Here is a 20,495-nt window from a genome sequence, read left to right on the forward strand (position 1 = left end):
TGCCAGTTGCATTTAGTCCCTGTTATAGTCATTCTCATGATCCATTTTCCTCTGAACTTTACCCTACAAGTAAGTTTTCTGAAGTTAGAGTTAAAAAGAAATGTCCCTATCACAGCAGCAGGATTAAGAGAGAGTGTGTCATTATTTGTGTTTGTACACATAAACACATCTAATATCGCACATGTGATTATGGTTTCCAGAGAATAATTCCTTAATTACATAGCTTGTTGCCTTATACCTCAACTTTCTCACCAGTGTTCTCACCACTAATACATCTTGAACAAAAATATTAATATTCCAAATCTTTGAGCAGTTTATTGCAAGCTTTTATTTTAAAAAACATACAAAAACAAAGATACATAGCTGTTCCTTTTTTCACATGAATGTATAGCAGGAAAATGCAAGTATATAGAGGCTGTGGTGTAAGACTTTGGTCTTATATAAGTGATGTTTACTGTTCAATATCTCAGACACTCCATATCCATATGGGAAGATGAGGTTCCTAATTTCCAGCTGTATATATCATTAGTTTTTACTTGTGGCAGGTTACAAGAGATCATATGTTCACAGAATTTCAGCATAGTGACTTACTGAAGAAACATAGATAATTTTTAGATAATATACACAAATATACTAATCACATTGATCTTTACATTTAGACACTTGGAAATATTTATAGTATGGATGAGCCCCAAATTTGCTAGGTGCTGTACAAACAAATAGGAAGAAATGGTCCCTGTTCCAAAGACCTTACAATCTAAAAGCAAAGGGATGGGGGTGAGGGAAGTGGTGCAGGGTTACATACATACATACATGTAAGCAGGGTGGAAAAAACAAACAAATACTGTTGAAAAATATGAAACCCAAACAAAACCGGTTTTATTGTCATGAGTTTTGAGAGCAACTTTTAAAACTAACTCATGGCTTCCATGCTCACGAGAAATTTGGTCATCCCAAATTCATGCTAATAATACCCCTATACTGAATCCCACACACTATCTCATACTGTACTATCAGGGTCTGCTGGCTGCACAGTCAAGTTTGTTTACTTTCCTACAGCCACCTATAAATCACTAATAATATAAACAGGCTTCATGACCGTAGCATTCTGTCCTCACTTAATAAACCTTGTCTGACTTACTCTCCCCTGGTACCTCTGCCCTCATAGCTTATATTTTGACTAGAGCACTTTTTTGGCATTATCTTTATGCTGCCCAGTGGATGGTGGTGGTCCTCTAAAAAGTATTGAGTGCTCAGTGTTTCCCTGAAGTAGAGAACAGCATGGGAATTGGGGGGAGACAGGAATAGCTGAAACCATCCCCCTCCCATTTGCCAGCCAGCAGCTGAACAACCTTCACAAGCACCATCCACCCAAAAAACTCATCTGCTGTTGTCGTTGACCAGACATATTCTTGCCATGACCACAATCCACTGTCCTTTGGCTGCTTTGAAGGTCATGGGTGGAGAAAGTGAGAACCCCCTGAGGTAAATAAGATAGCCGAAGTACCTACAGTATTACTATAGGAAACACCTTAAATTCTGAATTTTACTACAAATATTTAGCTAGCTAAGACAATTGTCACTTTTGTTTGACAACCATTGCTCCATACAGCGTATTCAGATGTGATTTTCTAATATCTATCTATATTTACACTCCAGGACACTTTAACAAACTGATAGTATAGTATGGGTATGCCCCAAATTAGCTAGGTGTTAAGACCTCTGACTGCACATAAACTTAAGATTTTTTCATCAGGCTTTTTATGATGATCGGAGTTCCTAGGCATTGTGTTATCACAATATAAATAATAGATTTCCTTGCTGCAGCTTTTTGTGGAAGTAGTTTTCTGGTAACTCTGTTTCCATCCCTTCTTTATTGCAACTGTTACCACAGTTCCTTCATTATCGTCATACTGCTGTGTAAAGTATTCCCAAGGTCAGGTGCTTAAACCAGATGGCATTCCTTTCACTAACATAATTGTTATCCACCGTACACATGTGCACACTTTGCCTGTTTCATATACAGTGTTGTTTCACTTCTGTTTCTCATAAAGTCATTACAAAAACAAAAAAATTATTCCCAAATTTACAGGAAAAATAATCCTTTCATTTTCCATAGTACATGGCATTCATCTTTCTCTAAAGCATGAACATTTACTCTGCTGCCACTTGTGCAGTTTGCTGTATTTCAGAGTATATGACAAATTATGCCAGTGATGCAGCAGTAGCTCTGCTTATTGAGGCATTTTAAATTTGCCCAGTCATAACGCGAGGCAAACTTCAACCCTTATCTTATAAACTATTCAGGCTGGCATCTAGATTACTGTGAAAGATGTGGCTGTTGGGTTTTTTACTTCTTTGGTTGGTGAATCTTATCCCTCTGCACCTCATCGGTGACATACCTTTTGGATGCTGTTTTTCTGGGGTGGGAAATTAAAAAAAAAAAAAAAAGAATTAGCATGGTCATGTTTGATACGGCAGGTTACCTGTACTTCAAAGTCATTCCTATTGTCACAAGCACTAGAAATAGCACAGCAGAAGGTCCTCTGAGTAGAAGGCCAAAAAATTGGGTGTTACACCTTCCCTTCATTCTCCTGCAGAAATTCTCCCCAGTCTCTGAGCTTTCTCTAAGGGCATTCTGGTGGTTGCTGTTTTCACAAGTACTGAGGTGGAAAAAGCGACCTTCTCTCTGTAGATTTGTGTGAATCTGTGAGGGTGATTAATTTGTTCTTCTGAGGTATTATGCGTAGCAACTGTTACTAAAAGAAAAAAGAGTGCAGAGCTGTTTATGGTAAATTAAAACAAAGTGAAATATAGAATAACTTCTTTTTCTGATTAACCATTTCTGTGCCTGGTTCCCCTCTCACTAACTCTGTGTAATTTAGGAGTAATTCTATCAAAGTCAATGAGTTACACAGGTGTGAATGAAGTATTGGGCCCAGTGTGTCCTTGAAGTGTACCAGTCTTCAGTCCTGAGAGACTTCTCATCTTTTCTGTAACTGTTTTTCTTTTTTTTCCCCCCCTGTAGTTAACATCAGGGTTGAATCTGGCTCACTGAGCATGATCTGACATTCCCACCTGTCCATTTTCCGGCTCCTAGTGAAGTAGTTTAATTTTTTCTCTTAAAGTTTCAGCATTTGTTCTAGTCCATGTACCCTAACTGTACCACAGAATGTTGAATACTGCGTGCAGTTCTTGTCACCCCATCTCAAAAAAGATATAGTAGAATTGGAAAAGGTGCAGAGAAGGACAACAAAAATGATTAGGCATGTGAAATAACTTCTTAGGAGGAGAGATTAAAAAGATGGACTGTTCAGCCTAGAAAAGAGATGACAGAGATAAGTCAATAAAATCATGACGGGTGTGGAGAAAGTGAATAAGGAAGTGTTATTTACTCATTCACGTAACACAAGAATCAGGGGTCATCCAATGAAATTAATAGGCAGCAGGTTTAAAACAAACAAAAGGAAGTACTTCTTCATACAACACACAGTCAGCCTTTGGAACTCATTGCCAGGGGATGGTGTGAAGGCCAAAACTGTAACAGGATTCAAAAAAAGAACTGGATAAGTTCATGGAGGATAGCTCCATCAATGGCTATTAGCCAAGATGGTCAGGGATGCAACCCTACCCTCTGAGTGTTCCTAGCCTCTGTTTGTGAAAGCTGGGAGTGGATGATAGGGGATGGATCACTGGATGATTGCCTGTTCTGTTCGTTCCCTCTGAAGCATCTGGTATTGGCCACTGTTGGAAGACAGGCTACTGAGTTAGATGGACCACTGGTGTGACCAAGTATGGCCATTCTTATGTTCATGTGAGGGATGCAGTCAAAGGAGCTTTGGAGAAATTCTAATTTAAAATTATTCTAATTTAGAATTATAGTACAGTGATATTTCCTTTTTACTTTTAGGCTTGTGTGGATGTAAGAGCAAGCACTGTGTTTTGGCAGCAGATGGAATTAGTAGAGACCATTCAAGGGCAGCGTAAATTACCAGAATGGCTCTCCACACACCCTTCTCATGAAAACAGAGCTGAACACTTGGACCGGCTTATACCAGAGGTGAGCAGAGAATGTTGAGAGAAGTGTCGTCTCCTCCTCCCCCCCCCCCGGCAAAAGGTTGTTAGAACGTTACTTTAGTGTTGATTTATGGGCTAATTTCATAGCATCACATTTATCTTGCCCTTTTTCCTTGCAGAAACATTCCATTATAAAATACTAACCTACTCAGGACTTCCATTAGGTGAAGAAAAATTAAAGCAGCATAGGTAAAGTGTAATTACTCTGTAGGCTTCTCAACTATCTTTAGATGAAATGTACATTGTGATTAAGATTTAACATTTTTGTTTTGTTAATGGCTCTTCCCTTTAATAAATACAGGCTTGACAAAGTAACTTAGGTCTTCTGTGGCATCTTGTACCTGTGCTGGAAACCAGAAATCAGGTTGGGACACTAAGGCTTTGTCTGCACTACAGACCTTACAGTAGCACGGATGTATTGCTGCGCTGCTGTAAGGTCTCCTGTGTAGCCCCTTTATTCCAGCAGGAGAGAGCTCTCCTCCTGGCATAATTAAACCACCCCTAATGAGCACAGTAGCTATGTTGGCAGGAGAGTGTCTCCTGCCAACATAGTGCTGTTCACGCTGGCGCTTTTGTCGGTGAACCTTTGTTACCCCGACTGATAAAAGCTTTACCAACAAAAGTGCTCGTGTAGACAAAGTCTGAGTTCTCTTGTTTCCACTTCCTTTAGCTACAAGTCCCAGGACCTAGGTTATCACACAGAGTAAGCCATGCTTCCCCATTTTCTCTCACTGAAGAGGGCATGAACAGCTTTGCCTAAGAGTGATGTCAGATCCCCAGTAAAAGGTTTCTTAATATCCATAAAAAGAAAAGGAGTACTTGTGGCACCTTAGAGACTAACCAATTTATTTGAGCATAAGCTTTCGTGAGCTACAGCTCACTTCATCGGATGCATACTGTGGAAAGTGTAGAAGATCTTTTATACACACAAAGCATGAAAAAATACCTCCCCCCACCCCACTCTCCTGCTGGCAACAGCTTATCTAAAGTGATCAGTCTCCTTACAATGTGTATGATAATCAAGTTGGGCCATTACCAGCACAAATCCAGGTCTGGGGTGGGGGGAGGTATTTTTTCATACTTTGTGTGTATAAAAGATCTTCTACACTTTCCACAGTATGCATCCTGTGAAGTGAGCTGTAGCTCACGAAAGCTTATGCTCAAATAAATTGGTTAGTCGCTAAGGTGCCACAAGTACTCCTTTTCTTTTTGCGAATACAGACTAACACGGCTGTTACTCTGAAACCTGTTAATATCCATAGTAATCATGGGCCTCTGTAGATTTTGCAGCTTGCTTTTGTTTTTAGTTCTCTTTAGCTGTTTCATCACATTAGAGAGCCAGTTCTACCCCACTCTAAGGAAATGGAGCTAATTCTCACAATTGCCCATCCATCTGGAGTCTGCTTTTTGTTCTTTCTTTCAAATGTCCTCTAATAGGAATGCCAAGTAGGTAACTGCTTGCGGATCCTCTTAATTTGCTCAATTACCCAACCATTGGTGGCTGAACCAGAAAGCCCCCATTACCCAGGTGTCAGCATTGTAGTTGAAAACAGTTCTGTTCTGAGTGATCTAGGCTTGTGTTCCATTATCAAACAGGGTCCTCTTTCTCCAGAAATATAGATAATTACATAGGGCATTTTTTAAAGCTAAGTAAAGGCTTTCTGTCTGCTGTTACCCTTTGCAGCAGCAAATCTATTCCAGTCACAACTCCTCTTTTTCCAACAAAATGAGCTGCTTTTTGAAACTTACTACTTCATCCCAGAACAAGTGATTGCTGCATATTTTGTACAACTAGCTAGCTATCACTTGCAATCTTTTCCTGCTGCCAAGCTCTGACTATTGGAGATTTATTAGCCTGGGGATCATAAAAATACTCTGTTTCTATAGAACTTTCAGAAAGAGAAGACTTTCTTTCAATTGGAGAAAGTGCAAGTAGTGTGCTAAATGATGGCATAAGCCAAAATAGTGGTTGCGGGTGGGAGATTGAAGGATATCTAGACAGCTTCTTTTCAAAATAACCTACCCTGCTTCACCAAAATAGCTCTGTGGTCTTTAAGTTGTGAGCAGATTTTAATAGGAATGTTATAAAATCCTGTCACAGTGGCTGAAGTGGAAAGTGAAGATGTGTACGGTGTTCTTGGAGCCCTCATTATAGATAGATCAGTACCAAAGGAACAGAGATCATGATTTTTTATTTTTTAAATACAAGTACCAGCTGGCTTCATAAAATATCAGGGTTGGAAGGGACCTCAGGAGGTCATCTAGTCCAACCCCCTGCTCAAAGCAGGACCAATCCCCAACTAAATCATCCCAGCCAGGGCTTTGTCAAGCCTGACCTTAAAAATATCTAAGGAAGGAGATTCCACCACCTCCTGAGGTAACACATTCCAGTGTTTCACCACCCTCCTAGTGAAAAAGTTTTTCCTAATATCCAACCTAAACCTCCCCACTGCAACTTGAGACTATTACTCCTTGTTCTGTCATCAGGTACCACTGAGAACAGTCTAGATCCATCCTCTTTGGAACTCCCTTTCAGGTAGTTGAAAGCAGTATCAAATCCCCCCTCATTCTTCTCTTCCGCAGACTAAACAATCCCAGTTCCCTCAGCCTCTCCTCATAAGTCATGTGTTCCAGTCCCCTAATCATTTTTGTTGCCCTCCACTGGACTCTTTCCAATTTTTCCACATCCTTTTTATAGTGTGGGTCCCAAAACTGGACACAGTACTCCAGATGAGGCCTCACCAATATCAAATAGAGGGGATGATCACGTCCCTCGATCTGCTGGCAATGCCCTTACGTATACATCCCAAAATGCCATTGGCCTTCCTGGCAACAAGGGCACGCTGTTGACTCATATCCAGCTTCTCGTCCACTGTAACCCCTAGGTCCTTTTCTGCAGAACTGCTGCCGAGCCGTTCGGTCCCTAGTCTGTAGCAGTGCATGGGGTTCTTCCGTCCTAAGTTCAGGACTCTGCACTTGTTCTTGTTGAACCTCATCAGATTTCTTTTGGCCCAATCCTCTAATTTGTCTAGGTCACTCTGTATCCTATCCCTACCCTCCAGCGTATCTGCCTCTCCTCCCAGTTTAGTGTCATCTGCAAACTTGCTGAGGGTGCAATCCACACCATCCTCCAGATCATTTATGAAGATATTGAACAAAACCGGCCTGAGGACCGACCCTTGGGGCACTCCACTTGATACTGGCTGCCAACTAGACATGAAGCCATTGATCACTACCCGTTGAGCCTGACAATCTAGCCAGCTTTCTATCCACCTTATAGTCCATTCATCCAGCCCATACTTCTTTAACTTGCTGGCAAGAATACTGTGGGAGACCGTGTCAAAAGCTTTGCTAAAGTCAAGGAACAACACGTCCACCGCTTTCCCCTCATCCACAGAGCCAGTTATTTTGTCATAGAAGGCAATTAGATGAGTCAAGCATGACTTGCCCTTGGTGAATCCATGCTGACCCTGATCACTTTCCTCTCCTCTAAGTGCTTCAGAATGGATTCCTTGAGGACCTGCTCCATGATTTTTCCAGGGACTGAGGTGTGGCTGACTGGCCTGTAGTTCCCAGGATCCTCCTCCTTCCCTTTTTTAAAGATGGGCACTACATTAGCCTTTTTCCAGTCGTCCGGGACCTCCCCCGATTGCCATGAGTTTTCAAAGATAATGGCCAATGGCTCTGCAATCACATCCGCCAACTCCTTTAGCACTCTCGGATGCAGCGCATCCGGCCCAATGGACTTGTGCTCTTCCAGCTTTTCTAAATAGTCCCGAACCACTTCTTTCTCCACAGAGGGCTGGTCACCTCCTCCCCATGCTGTGCTGCCCAGTGCAGTAGTCTGGAAGCTGACCTTGTTCATGAAGACAGAGGCAAAAAAGACATTGAGTTCATTAGCTTTCTCCACATCCTCTGTCACTAGGTTGCCTCCCTCATTCAGTAAAGGGCCCACACTTTCCTTGACTTTCTTCTTGTTGCTAACATACCTGAAGGCTTGCAGGCTGGTAGTGAATTACTGCTTAGTCTGGTGCAGGACATTAAAATCTAAGAGCAAAAAAAGTTTTCTTATGCCCTTGGAGAGCGTTGGCATTTATTTTATCACTGCTTGATCTCTTGTAGTTTGCCAGGTGGAGTAACCCTTCCTGCTTTCCCCAACCCCTGAAAAGAGCAGCCATCAGGCAGGTTGGGTGGGGGAGGTCTTGAAGTCATCTTCCCCCGATGATATTTGAGGAAGAGGAGCAGAATTTGCATTTCACCTCAAACATGCGTGGAGTGGGGTGGGGAAGCAGGAGTAAGGGCTTTGTGCCCTCGAGAAGAGTTCAGTGGATAAGTGGAGCTGATGCACAACAGCTAGAAAGAATTATAGGTAGAGGTAATAATTGGTTCTGTTTGAGCTGGTGCCCGTTTCTCCCCAATCTAGAGAACTGTGTGAGGAGCTAGAAGAAAAATGGGAATGTTGTTTTCAGTGCTAGTCTATTAAAGCCAGGTTTTATTTACCAGCAACAGCTTCTTGTTGCAGCATTGCCGCACTACAGGTGTCCATATGATATGCTGAGTATTGTTCATACAACAAGCAATGGAAAACAAGATACACTACTGGGAAAGTGTGTGAGTAAATCTCTTGGAAGGTTTATTTGTTATGGTAACATGAGGCTAAAGAGAAAATATACTATCAGTTATACTGGGAGTAGGCAAAATTCAAAATGGGGATGGTGAACTCTATATCTGTATTCATTTTTTGATGGTACCTCAACTAAAGTGACCCTGCCAATTGTTACCTACTACTCAACCATTCAGATTAGAAATTTTTTTCCAGACAACCAAATGGCAGTGAAAGAAAACAGTTAATTTTAAAGGACACTTTGATAATGTTACTGTGTTTCTTAGCATACTTTCTGAGCAAGACAACAATAAATTGCTCTGCATTCTCATCGTACCATAGGAAAGGTTTTTCTTTAGATGATGACATTGCACTTTACAATGATGTGATCCAAAGCTATCTCAGGGAATGAAATGTCTTTAGTACTAGAAATCTGGAATTGATCATTCTTAGTCTAGAATTGCTTACTGTATCTTTTAAGGCCCAAAAACCTACATTGTTTGCTATTAACTTGAATGATTTTGTTACTTTCTAAGATAGTAAGACAACTATTAGTGCAAACCAGCTGCATACAGACTGACAAAAGGAGCCATTAGAACTGTTTTTTTTTTAATCTGTAAATAATTTCATGGTAAAGTTTGTTTTATATACTTAGAATTATCTGTTATGCTTAGGATACTTAAAGTATGTAGCCTAATCATTAACGTAAATTATAATAGTAACTAGAATGCTTATATGGAAAATTGGAGAACAGATACATACATCAACCTTTTGTCATTTAATAGTATAACCATTTCAAAATACTTCACATGATGACACAGTACAGCATTTTGAATATGTACATCATAACTTGCCTTTGAGCAGGATGGGATCTGGGTCTTATAGCTGCTTCTATTATTATGAGGGTAGTTTAGAGAACTAGTACTGTAACCCAACATGAAAATTGCATCTGAAATGTAGAACTCCAAATATAAATATTCAAAACCTATAACATGTATTTTATTTAAATTAACTTTAAATTTCCAAGTAATAAAATTGGAAGCTTGATTCTGCAACACAAACTTCAGTGTTCTATGTTTTGGTGACCAATTTGTCTAATATCCATTATATTTGCCCTCTTTTTGAGCTGCCATACTGCGCACAGTCCTTGGATACAGAACAGTCTCTTGGAGGGATATGTAATTCTGTGCAAGTTTTTTTTTTTTCCCCCCTTCCTCACCCCACCCCAATCCTCTTTTCTCAATCTTGTGAGTTTAGTAAAATCAGATTTGGAATGCATAAGTGACTCATGCTTGTGAATTTGTAATTATTTAGGGTTCTCAACTATAGCAAACAGATTATTTGAACATAAAGGTAAACGTGAAGTACAAGAAAATATGTACAAGCCCTGTGTATATACTATACAAGCACTGTTCATTTTCAGGATTTCATTTTGTCTGTGACATGAAATAAAGGCAAATATTTTACTAGCTAGTGTAATTGAATTGGCCTCTACATTTTATGAAGTTAACAAGCTTGACAGTAACATTTTCTAAATGAGAGAGAGAGAGAGAATACTGTACTTAGACCTGACACACACACGAGTGTCTACTTCAGGCCCAGAACAAATAGGCTGTTACAAGAGCGCTGTTTTGAGAGATGATAGTTTTAGAAAACATATTAGAAAAAAGGTTATTTTCTTTCACCCGCCTCCCCTGGAATGTCATTGTATCCAACTGCGGGTGAAAACCTTTCAATCTATGATGAAAATGCTAAAGCAACTTGGACACATCTTTTTCTGCAGCTTTCCCTTTAAAGGTGGTTGTGACAGCCATGGAGCTGTGTAACATAGTTATTGAGAGAGACTGTATTACACTGGAGTAATGAAATGTTTATTGCACACTTAGACTGCTTTTATTCCAGGAGGACTGTTGCCAAAAAGGGAGTGACCCCAGGAAAGGACACTCTCCGCTCTCCATGCACACTTGAAAAACAATCCGGTTTTGTGGATCTTACATTCTGCCTCCAGCAAGTCATATGCCTTGTTTTGCCAAGGCTGTGAAATAGGGGTATGTCTACACAGTCCACAGAAGCGAGCGCCCTAGCTCGGTCAACAGACTCATGCTAGCGGGGCTCATGCTAGTGCTCTAAAAATAATAGTTGGCAGCACTTCGATGTTGCATCTTGGGCTCTCAAACACGTCCCCCCTCTCCCCCTTCAGAGGCCAAGCTTCAGCCCAAGCTGCAACTTCAAAGTGCTCTCTGCACAGCTATTTGAGCACTAGGGAGAGCCTGGCTAGCCTGAAACTGTTGACCCAGACTGGGAGGCTCGCTTACAGAAGTTATGTAAACATAACCTAACAGATCAAAGGGCTGTAATCAATTAAAATGTGATTTGGTCTTGGGGAAGAGGGACAGTATGGGGTGATCAAAAGGACTAAACAGCTCTTAAAGAACTCTCTCCCTGAGGCTGAGGGAGAGAATGGTTTGAGCTAAGGGAATGAACTGACCCCAGAGGCCTTGGTGGTCTGTAGGAGAATTATGCCTACCAGGATTCCCATGTGGAAGATGGTTTCATACCTAGATATGTGTACAGTCTGTTTGATTGTTTTAAGAACTGATTTTCTCTGAAATGCAATTGGTCTAATAAATAATACTTTGCATTAAAAGGACTGTCAGATCACTGGGTACCACTGTCATTGTCAGTCCGTTAGTAAGGCCGCCTGAGGTAATCACAGTGGTAAATTGTATGCCTTTAATTAGGAATGTCTATGCACAATCCTTACAACTAAATTAGCTGGATTGGATGGTGGAAATGGAGTTTCTTGAGCAACCCCAAATTATTAGAATAGAAGTTATGAAAGTGATATTGAAGGTAGGCATTGGGAGGCTTTATCTTTCAGAAAGAATACATTGTAGGCTTCTTGAACATTTTAATGATTCTGCTGCATTGAGTACATTATTTGCATTAAAAAAAAATAGCAGGAGCCAACTGAGCTTAGGAAAGAGCACCCACTAAATAGAACTGGATCCTCTGTGCCAAGGATAAATATCCACATGCAAAATCATTGCAAAAATCACTCACTCACTAGAATGTGGATGCAGCTCTGTCTTTAACAGGGAGGCCTATGCTAAACATAGCCTTTCAACGTCATAACAGTAGACTTCATTTTGTTTTTTATGGACTATGAATTGGTGTGTTTTAATCAGGCACCTCCAGCTTCCTCCAGCTGCTTTGTGTAATAAGAAAGCAGAGGCCTCTGCAGGGTAAGAATATTGCATGTAACTCTTGATGTTGTTAACTCCTATATTTTAGATAAGTGAACCCAAGGAAGGAAGATAGGCATTACATAGCCAAGAAAACCAGAGATTTAAAACTGCTAAATTAATTTAAAGAGGATTACGTTGCCCTTTTCAAGATACAACGTAAATCTTTATATTTCTACTTGCCTTGAATAATGCTGCTTGACATTAATGTAGTCTTGCAGCAGCTTATGTTCTGCAAGAGAACAAGAGAAAACTCTTAGTCTGTCATTATAAATATCAGTTTTGAAATTGATTGGTTACTGAAGCAGAACTGGGTTGATATGTATGATAAAATTTAGGGAACATTTGGATGATTAGCTTGCAAAACAACAAATGTTGAACTTAACTTTCTTTTATTAAATAAAAACATATAACTGAGAGGAGTCTGTGAAGCCCTAAGCCCAACGTTGTGTTTGTGATGATTCAGACACTATATTTCAACCAGAAACTATCAGATAGCACAGATGAGAAACACTTGTCATGTCTCTGGAATGTGCCTTTTTCTAAAGGCCAGTTGGAGCTATTAAATTTCCATTTGTTTCTAAGCTAGTTCCAGAGATATCAGTTTATTGCACTAAAAGGATTTTCATTAGAAAAACATGGTTTCAGAACCTCTTTGTAAAAGTAGCTATTAGGTTGGACTTTTCTTTTAAAAACTGCAGAAGTCATCTGTATGTACTGCCTCTATTGGAGGGATCTGAATGAATTTCAAATTGAGGTAAATCCTTCCCTCCCTGTAGGTATATAAGGAATCATATAAGGCAGCCCTTGCTCACTATGTTAGTAGCAGGGCAGTATATCTACTGAACTAGGTAGGTGAGGGAGGAGGACAAGCCGCTGTGTCCACATACATACACTTCACATTGCAAAAGTGAATGTGGCTATTCTAGTCTGTAGCATACCTAACCCAAGGGTGAATTTTTTTTTTTAAAGGATCTGCAGTATGAACTTTCTCTTCTCTCACTCTGGGTCTAAGCCACTATTTTCTGTAGTTTCCCCATAACACCCCTCCCAATGGCTAGGGCAGCATTTAGCTGTAAGTAGCTCAAGGAAACTCTGACAAGAACTCTTCTGCAACATGAGATTAGGAAGAGAATCGGGACGAATGGAATAAAACAAAAAGGGAATAAACTTTCTGATGCAAGGATTAAAAATGCAACTGGATGGTCATTTGCCCATCAAGTGTGTGTTCTGCTTTCTTTCAGTAAGGCTAAGAAACATTTAACAGCAGATATGAAAGTGGCCATGATAATGATCGGTACTAAATATTAGAATGTATTATGACTTTACATTGTTTTGTTAAATTACAGGAGTTTTGTGGATTTTCAATGCTGTATAGAGTTAACACCATGGTACCATGCCTCTTAAAGTATCCATTCTTCATGGAGCTGGCTGAGAAAACATTCTCCTTAGAAACAGTATCTTTTACCATATTAATGGCTCTTCTGTCCCGAGTCTTGCTTTCCCTCGATAAATTGTCAGATAATATGTATATAGACATAATACTGAAGTCACCAACATATAACTAGCAAATACAATTCATACTGGAAAGCTAAGGGACTGACTGTCATGCACTAAACTGCATGCTCCAAAATTGTTTTTACCTACAACAGTATTTTAGTAAGTTGATTTGATTTCTTCTGCTTGTTTTCATAGGCGCTTAAAATAAGAGAGAGCTGCAATTGCCCCTCTCTTCCTGGACCAGACCCTCGCCTCATTTTCAAACTTAACATGCAGCATCTTCTGGAAGCATCTAAGGATAAAGAAGGCCAGAATGCTACTGAGCATGATCTTGCAAAGCCAAAAGTGGACTTTCCTTCTGCTCAAAAGGAGGAAAAGATTCCAATAAATTTTGCAGTTAAAAAGGAACCGACAAACTGAAGGGAAAAACATTCACCTGAAAAACTTTACAAACAGTTCACTGAACAGATTTTTTTCCTGCAAGACTTTTGATCCTTTTGGGATGATAAAATGGACAGACAGCTACAAATCATGTTTGTACTTCCATGGAGCCGAAAATCAATTGTAGGAAACTTATTTCTCTGTATCACAATGTAGATCAAGCCACCAGTATTCTGTGTTCCCAAACTTGTGGTGATCTCCCAGTCAGAGCAATGAGGAACTCTCCCCACATACAAGAGAGCATGTATTGGAGTTGAGACTTTTATTCAAGAAGGGATGCTAAACATAAATCACTTCAGTTGTGGGGCAAAAATCTCTGTACAATCCATTCGCACAAATAGAAAAGAAGCAATAAAATGGCCTAATTGGATGGTTTTCTGCTGGGATTTTTCTTATTTAATATCTTTTAAAGGCACTTTAGAATACGGGTTGTTTCACCATTTCACTTCAAAGCAATCCAAAAGGTTTGTGCAGAATTGTATTGAAAAGTGAAGTCAGAAAATATGCAAGGGAATCTTTTTCCTTTTAAAAATAGTAAGAACTGTCACTTGTAGCACTGGGCTATTTTGCAAGTGATTGCTTAAAATGGTGTCTCTTTAAACAATCAAGATGCTTCTTCAAAGGCCAGATTCGTTTTAGAGGCAGCTGGTCTGGACAGATCAGCGCTTGAATATTAGTGATTGGTACTCTATAAATTAAGTGGTCAAATCCTATGAAACTTCTAAGCTATACAGAGGATGCACCTTTGAAAGTTTATTTCTCCTTAGGAAACTGCTATCTAATGCTAGTTTAGAAGTCTGTCTCTCAAGTTTGTCCCTCGTACTGGGGAGATGATTACTAGGAGTTGCTGGGGGAAGAATGGATGATGAGTGCAGTTCCCAGTGCAAGGCCTTGTTTGGAGTTGATCAGGTAAAGAAGGAGATGCCACCAAAATGAAGTTTGGGAAAGTATGAGGCTATGCCTCTGCCCCATTGTACAGGGAGCTTCTCAGATTGAATAGAGGAATGTGACCTCCCCTCATTGGCTAACCTACTTGGGCGTCCCTAATGTCAAACTTGATTTGAGGAGCCCCTCATCAGGGTTTATATAGGTGGAAGGCAGAAGATTTCTCTGTTGCTTCAACTCATGTAAGTTTGGGGAGCCAATCTTCCTTCGTTTCCTTGCCAGCCTGGGAGTTAAACTAGCAGGCTGTGCAGCCTCATTTGATGAGGTTAGGAAAAAGTCCAGAATCAGATAGAGCATTGTAATTTGACGCTAAGAATCCCCTCCCCAAGAAGCTCCCTGCTACAAATTTATTTTTTCTTTGTTCTTTGATGATGGACTGACCTTTCCTCCCTTTAGCTAGGCCTTCCATGAAGCACAGCCAGCACATCATGTTTATTTTCAGCTGGTTGATAGGCTCTTGCTTTCCAATTCATGAAAATATAGTGTGCTAATCTTACTGAACTAAAAGAATGATACAGTGAACAGAAGAGGAAGAAATCCCTTTCTTTTACTGATTGAAATGTATGATCTAACTATATGTATTGTTTTGTATCATTTTTTATTAAAGTTCAAGAAGAAAATTACTGATGCTTTCCTATGTGGTAAGTGGGAAAACTGCAGGATTTTATTAGGATGTTTGACAATGTGCATCATATCATGGTACAGATAGAATTTGAATGTTCTTGTTTATAATAAAGGGGAGAACTGAAATTTTAGAATGTACCACACAAAGCACAATTTCTTTTAGTTTCGTTGGAACGCAAACTTTTTTGAAAAGACCGTATTCAGCACTGGTTGTAAGCACAGAGTCTGATAAAGAGTTTGTGAACAATAGTTTATTTGCTGACTTAACCCAAAGCACTTGGGTCCTTTGAGCCATCTAACATCTCTGTTTGGGGGTGAAGGGGATATATGGGCAAGGTTGACTGCGCTGATGTTTTCTAGGCCAGATTATGTATTTTTAGATTGACTGCATATTACTTGCAAGCTATTTTTAAATTTGTATGCAAGACGCCACTGGCAACAGGCAGAAGGTCCAGCCTGACCATTATCCATCCATCCATCCATTTTTATTCTTTGTGACAGGAGTTTATGTAACAGATGTTCAGCAATGTGTTAAGGCATTTGGACATTGTCATCTGAAGGTAAACAGAAAAACACACCATTTAGATTTCCCTGTGGATTTTATAACTTAAACTGTATAGTCAAGACCCCTATGCTTTTTCCCTCCCACCACAGTGTCAAAGCTTATTTTGTTATCCAGTCCTTCTGATTGACATACAACATGATTTTATGTCAAGGAAGATGAGGGAGAACCTAGAGAACTTTTTTATAGAGTTCATACATTTATATTTAAAAATGCATAGTAAATAAGCTACAGAACTATCGTATTTCTACTTTATTGGTCCATTTTAGGTGGCTTAAGTGTTATGTTGGTGAATGTTTGAGATACAAATTCTGGTATTCAATAGGTAAGAGTTCTTTAAATTCCTGTGTATAAATGCCTTGCTTATCATAAAAAGATGAGCCTGAACCAGCATCTGAAGTCGAGGTGTTCAAAATCTACATCTGTATTTTGCACATTGATCCTATTCTAATACTTTGTCAAGTGCTTTTAAAAGATTTCTTCATTTTTGCATAAAGAATTAGGATGTCCAAAGCCTGTGTCTCTTGAGTCTGCCTCTTGTTTGCCTCGTGTCTAAGTGCTTTCTAAAACCTATACACTGCATTTGCCTAAACCCCTGTAGAATTTTTGTTTAAATTTAAAATACTTTCTTGCCCATACAAAAATAGATGAAATTAAAAGATGTTGTTTTCCAAAGGTCCAAGAGCCTTGAGCAAAATCTACACTGGCCCTTTTTCTTTTATTTGTTAAAGAAACTGTAATTCTAAATCCCTGTGGAGTTAATTTTAAAATATACTTCCACTAAGGAAAATATTGCAAGTACCAATTTCTAACTAGCTGTAAAACCCTTGTGCTGCAATTGGATAGTTTAGTAGACTTCAGTGAAAGAAAGAAGTTGGAATTCAAGAGAAAGGAACTCAGTACTGAAAGATGAATGTTGTCACAGGAGGAAGAGTGTAGCATGTAAAATTAAGACACATTGGTAAAAATGTTTCTACCTTCTACACAATACTAAATTTATTATGCATTTACCTTACCAGGAGTGTTGAGAAATTTGACAAGCAGGAGACATGCACCCAAGTCAGTCTTACAAGAAGCTATTTTTATTATAACTTTTTATTTTGTCACGTTTGGCTTGTTTTAAATAATACCTATTTTGATGTGAAATATTTATAAATACTGAGAAACCAAAGCAAAGTACTTGCTAAAAATGCATTTTGTTTTGAAACTCTGTTTGACATCATTAAAAAGAACCACAAACGTGCAAGCTCAGATTATTTTACTGTCTGTCCTCCTGAAGCTCTTCTGTAGTGTTGCACTTCTGTTGAAAAGGCTCTTCTGATATAATCCCCAATCTTCAGATGCTTGACTGTCTTAAATTCTCAGTGTGCTGAAATTTCTTATACATACTCTCAGTTCATAGGATTTTCTTAGTGGGTGGAGAGAGGAAGAGTTGGTGAAATTCTATTCAGATGGTTTTCTAATGAATGTTAAAAAAAATCACCACTTTTTGCTTTCTAATCCATATTTAATTTTTCTTAAACTTCAGATGTGGCGTGGATTTAGCAAGGGCTAGTAACTGGTATTTCTAGATCACTCAAAGCAGGTCACAAATAATAATAAGCCTCTCAAAACACGTGTATAGGTGAACTATTTACCTGTTTTCTAGTTGGAGAAACTGGGTCACAGTCAGATAAAGGCTACATAGCAAGTCAGTCGGAATGCTGGGAATAGAACCCAGGAGTTCTATCCTCAGCTCCATTGTTTCTAAAATCATTTTCTTTCAAACAAATTGAGGCGATTGCTATTTGAAAACTACATATTAACATGCACTGCACGTGGTCCACTGCTAGGTTCTCCTGCAGAGGTTTGGAGATGTGCATATTTGGTTAATATGCTCAGCTATCTGCACAAACCTTGAATAATCCTTAACGGTTCATTACCTTCAGTGGACCCTGACCAGTCTCTGAAGGCCTCATTGTTTTTTCCCCTCTGCCTAACGCCACTAAAGAAACCGATCCTAATGGCTGTTAGAGCTGTGGTTGAGACTCCATACAAGGAAGTCAGGAATTCAATATCATGATTCCCACAGCAAGCCTAGCTTGGCTATGCATTACATATATGAAGACATAAACTGAACTTCATACAAATAATGCAGGATTTTGCACATGCGTACAGTGTTCCTTCACATGCGTACAGTGTGGCCAAATTACAGCTCCGGTGGGAATCATGACTTTAAATTTTTGTGTTTTTAAAATCTAAATCATAGTGTTAAATTACCTACATTAATACATTTTTTTTATATGCAGCATAGATACTGCGGCATGCTTCACAAGAAGGTGTTACTTGGAATCTTAGCAACAGCAAATCAGGGGCACAAAAGAATTGTCAAAATTAACCTTGCTTTTTCTTGTATTATTTCTAAATCTGCCCTTTTAAAATCAGTTTATTTAGTGTTAACAGTTTTCCCCTAAAAATATCTGAGATGAGTTGTTCGGCTCAGTCTAGTTTCTAATGCAAGAAGGGCCACATCACATAAACCCCAATTGCAGCTGACACCCTGTTGAGATTCTTGGCAGGCAGACCATGACTTGGATAACTCAGTCTCTCTCCCCATCACCTTCCTTTCTGCCTTCTCCAGAAAAGGGTGGAAGTGAATTGGTGCCACTGCCCAGGCTGAACCTAAAGGAAGGCTTCTGTTTCCAGTACAGTTGAAATGCCATCTTCAATGAGCATTACATTCACCGAAAGGAAGGATGGTTTAGTGGTTAAGCAGAGAGTGAGACAAAGCTGGATTCTATTCCTGGCACTGCTGTCACAGACTTCTGTGACCTAGAGTGAGTAACCTAAGCCCAAATGTTTTTTTAAAAGTGGCTTCTGATTTTGTCTGCTCAGTTCTTGAGAGATGGCTGACTTGTCAAAGCTCCTTAGCTCTTAGAGCTTCTGCGGGAGTTGCATGTGCTCAACACTTCAAGAAAATCAGGCCTGAGGGAATATAAAATTGGGCACCCAAAATCCGAGGCCACTTCAAAATTTTTAGCTTTAACCTCTCTCTGCCTTTGTTTCCCCATCTGTAAAATTGCAATGCTTCCCTGTCTGCCATGGTGGCACTATGCTGCTTGTAAAGCCTCTTGAGATCCCTGGGTCTAAAGCTCTGTAGGTGTGCAGTGCATTGGCTTTTGTTTTCTTTGTTTGTTTTTGCTTTTTAAATAAAGACTGTAAGTGTCTAGAAATTAGTATGATGTAACCGTGTCTTTCTGTGCTTCAGAAAGGCATGCTCTTCACTGTGGTGTATCAGACTTACTACTGTAGGGAAGGATTCTATTGTACAACATGATAAACAAGCTGGTTACTGGACACTTGTTCTGTTTTTAAACATGGATTATTACAGCAAATTATAATGCATGTTGAACGGAGGATTCTTTCCATGTGTACCTATGTGTGTGGTTTGGCTACTGAGGAGAAACAGGGCTGACAAACCACGAAAGCGTATCTTGTGTTTACCGAGAGCAATTTTTTCCTCCCCTGTACTCAGAATTAAACATTTACCGTATGTCTTAAGTAATATTTAATGGCTAGAATGCTACAAGTTTTCATTTCAAAACCAAGTATGTTTGAATAGTAAAATCATTGTCATTAAAAAGCATGTTAGTTGTCTTTGAGCAGGTTATCTGACCTTAATCACTGTCGGGAAGGAACCCAGTAATTCCATTTAGAAAATGAATATTGTAGTATAAATACTTGTATGTATTTAAAGCTTCATGTAGAATTCTGAGCTGCATCAGACTCTTTTCCACTCTGAGCTGTACCCACTCCACAAGTCCTGTATTTTCTGCTAGGTCAGTGTGGCTCACAGCACAAGCCAGTGTGTCTATTTGTGTACAGTAGTTGGTCAAAGAGAAAAGAGTTTGCGGTATTGAAATAATTTAGCATTTTGACTTAGTATACATTTTAAAAATGGCTTACCATATTGTACAGATGTGGCTGGAATTGACAAGAATTTCTGCTGATTATTGTGCCGTTGCCACAGGGAGTGGGGAAAAATAGTTTAATGAAATAGTAAGTATTGATAAAGAATTACAAATGCTTATTTGTTAAAACCTTGCATGGAAGTTCTTTACATCCTGACACTGTGATCTCTCTACTCTGTATCTCCGTGGTCTAAATGTTATGCTTGAAAACATCTTTTCTCTTCTGAATTCAACAATCCTAATTTTAGTGTGGTGACCATGCCTTTAAAACCTTTTAACTAGGGCTGTCAAGTGATTAAAAAAATTAATCACGATTAATCACACTGTTCAAATAAATAGTATTCTATTATTGTTTAATATTTTACATTTGCAAATATATTGATTTCAATTACAACACAGAATACAAAGTGTACAGTGCTCACTTTTTTTTATTGCAATTATTTGCACTGTAAAAAACAAAAGAAATAGTGTTTTTCAATTCACCTAATACAAGTACTGTAATGTAATCTCTTTATCGTGAAAGTTGAACTTAAAAATGTAGAATTATG

At 39.2% G+C, this 20,495-nt stretch overlaps 1 protein-coding gene across 9 annotated transcripts in view; it reads left to right on the forward strand.

Moving 5' to 3' along the window:
- Positions 1-16,870, forward strand: part of OMA1 (OMA1 zinc metallopeptidase) — a 32,157-nt gene extending 15,287 nt beyond the window's left edge. For 7 of the 9 annotated variants that reach the window (XM_043553153.1, XM_037906760.2, XM_043553156.1 and 4 more), the window contains exons 8-9: positions 3,911-4,060; positions 13,621-16,870. In XM_043553153.1, the coding sequence (XP_043409088.1) occupies positions 3,911-4,060; positions 13,621-13,845 (375 nt within the window). In that variant the 3' untranslated portion in view covers positions 13,846-16,870. Of the gene's footprint in view, positions 1-3,910; positions 4,061-4,196; positions 4,267-8,599; positions 8,689-13,620 lie in introns of all 9 variants that reach the window. The other 2 variants (XR_006292776.1, XM_043553157.1) reach the window with 2 other exon arrangements.
- The last annotated feature ends 3,625 nt before the right edge of the window (positions 16,871-20,495 follow it).

Source organism: Chelonia mydas, chromosome 8, assembly GCF_015237465.2.
Source record: "Chelonia mydas isolate rCheMyd1 chromosome 8, rCheMyd1.pri.v2, whole genome shotgun sequence".
Taxonomy (NCBI): Eukaryota; Metazoa; Chordata; order Testudines; family Cheloniidae; genus Chelonia; species Chelonia mydas.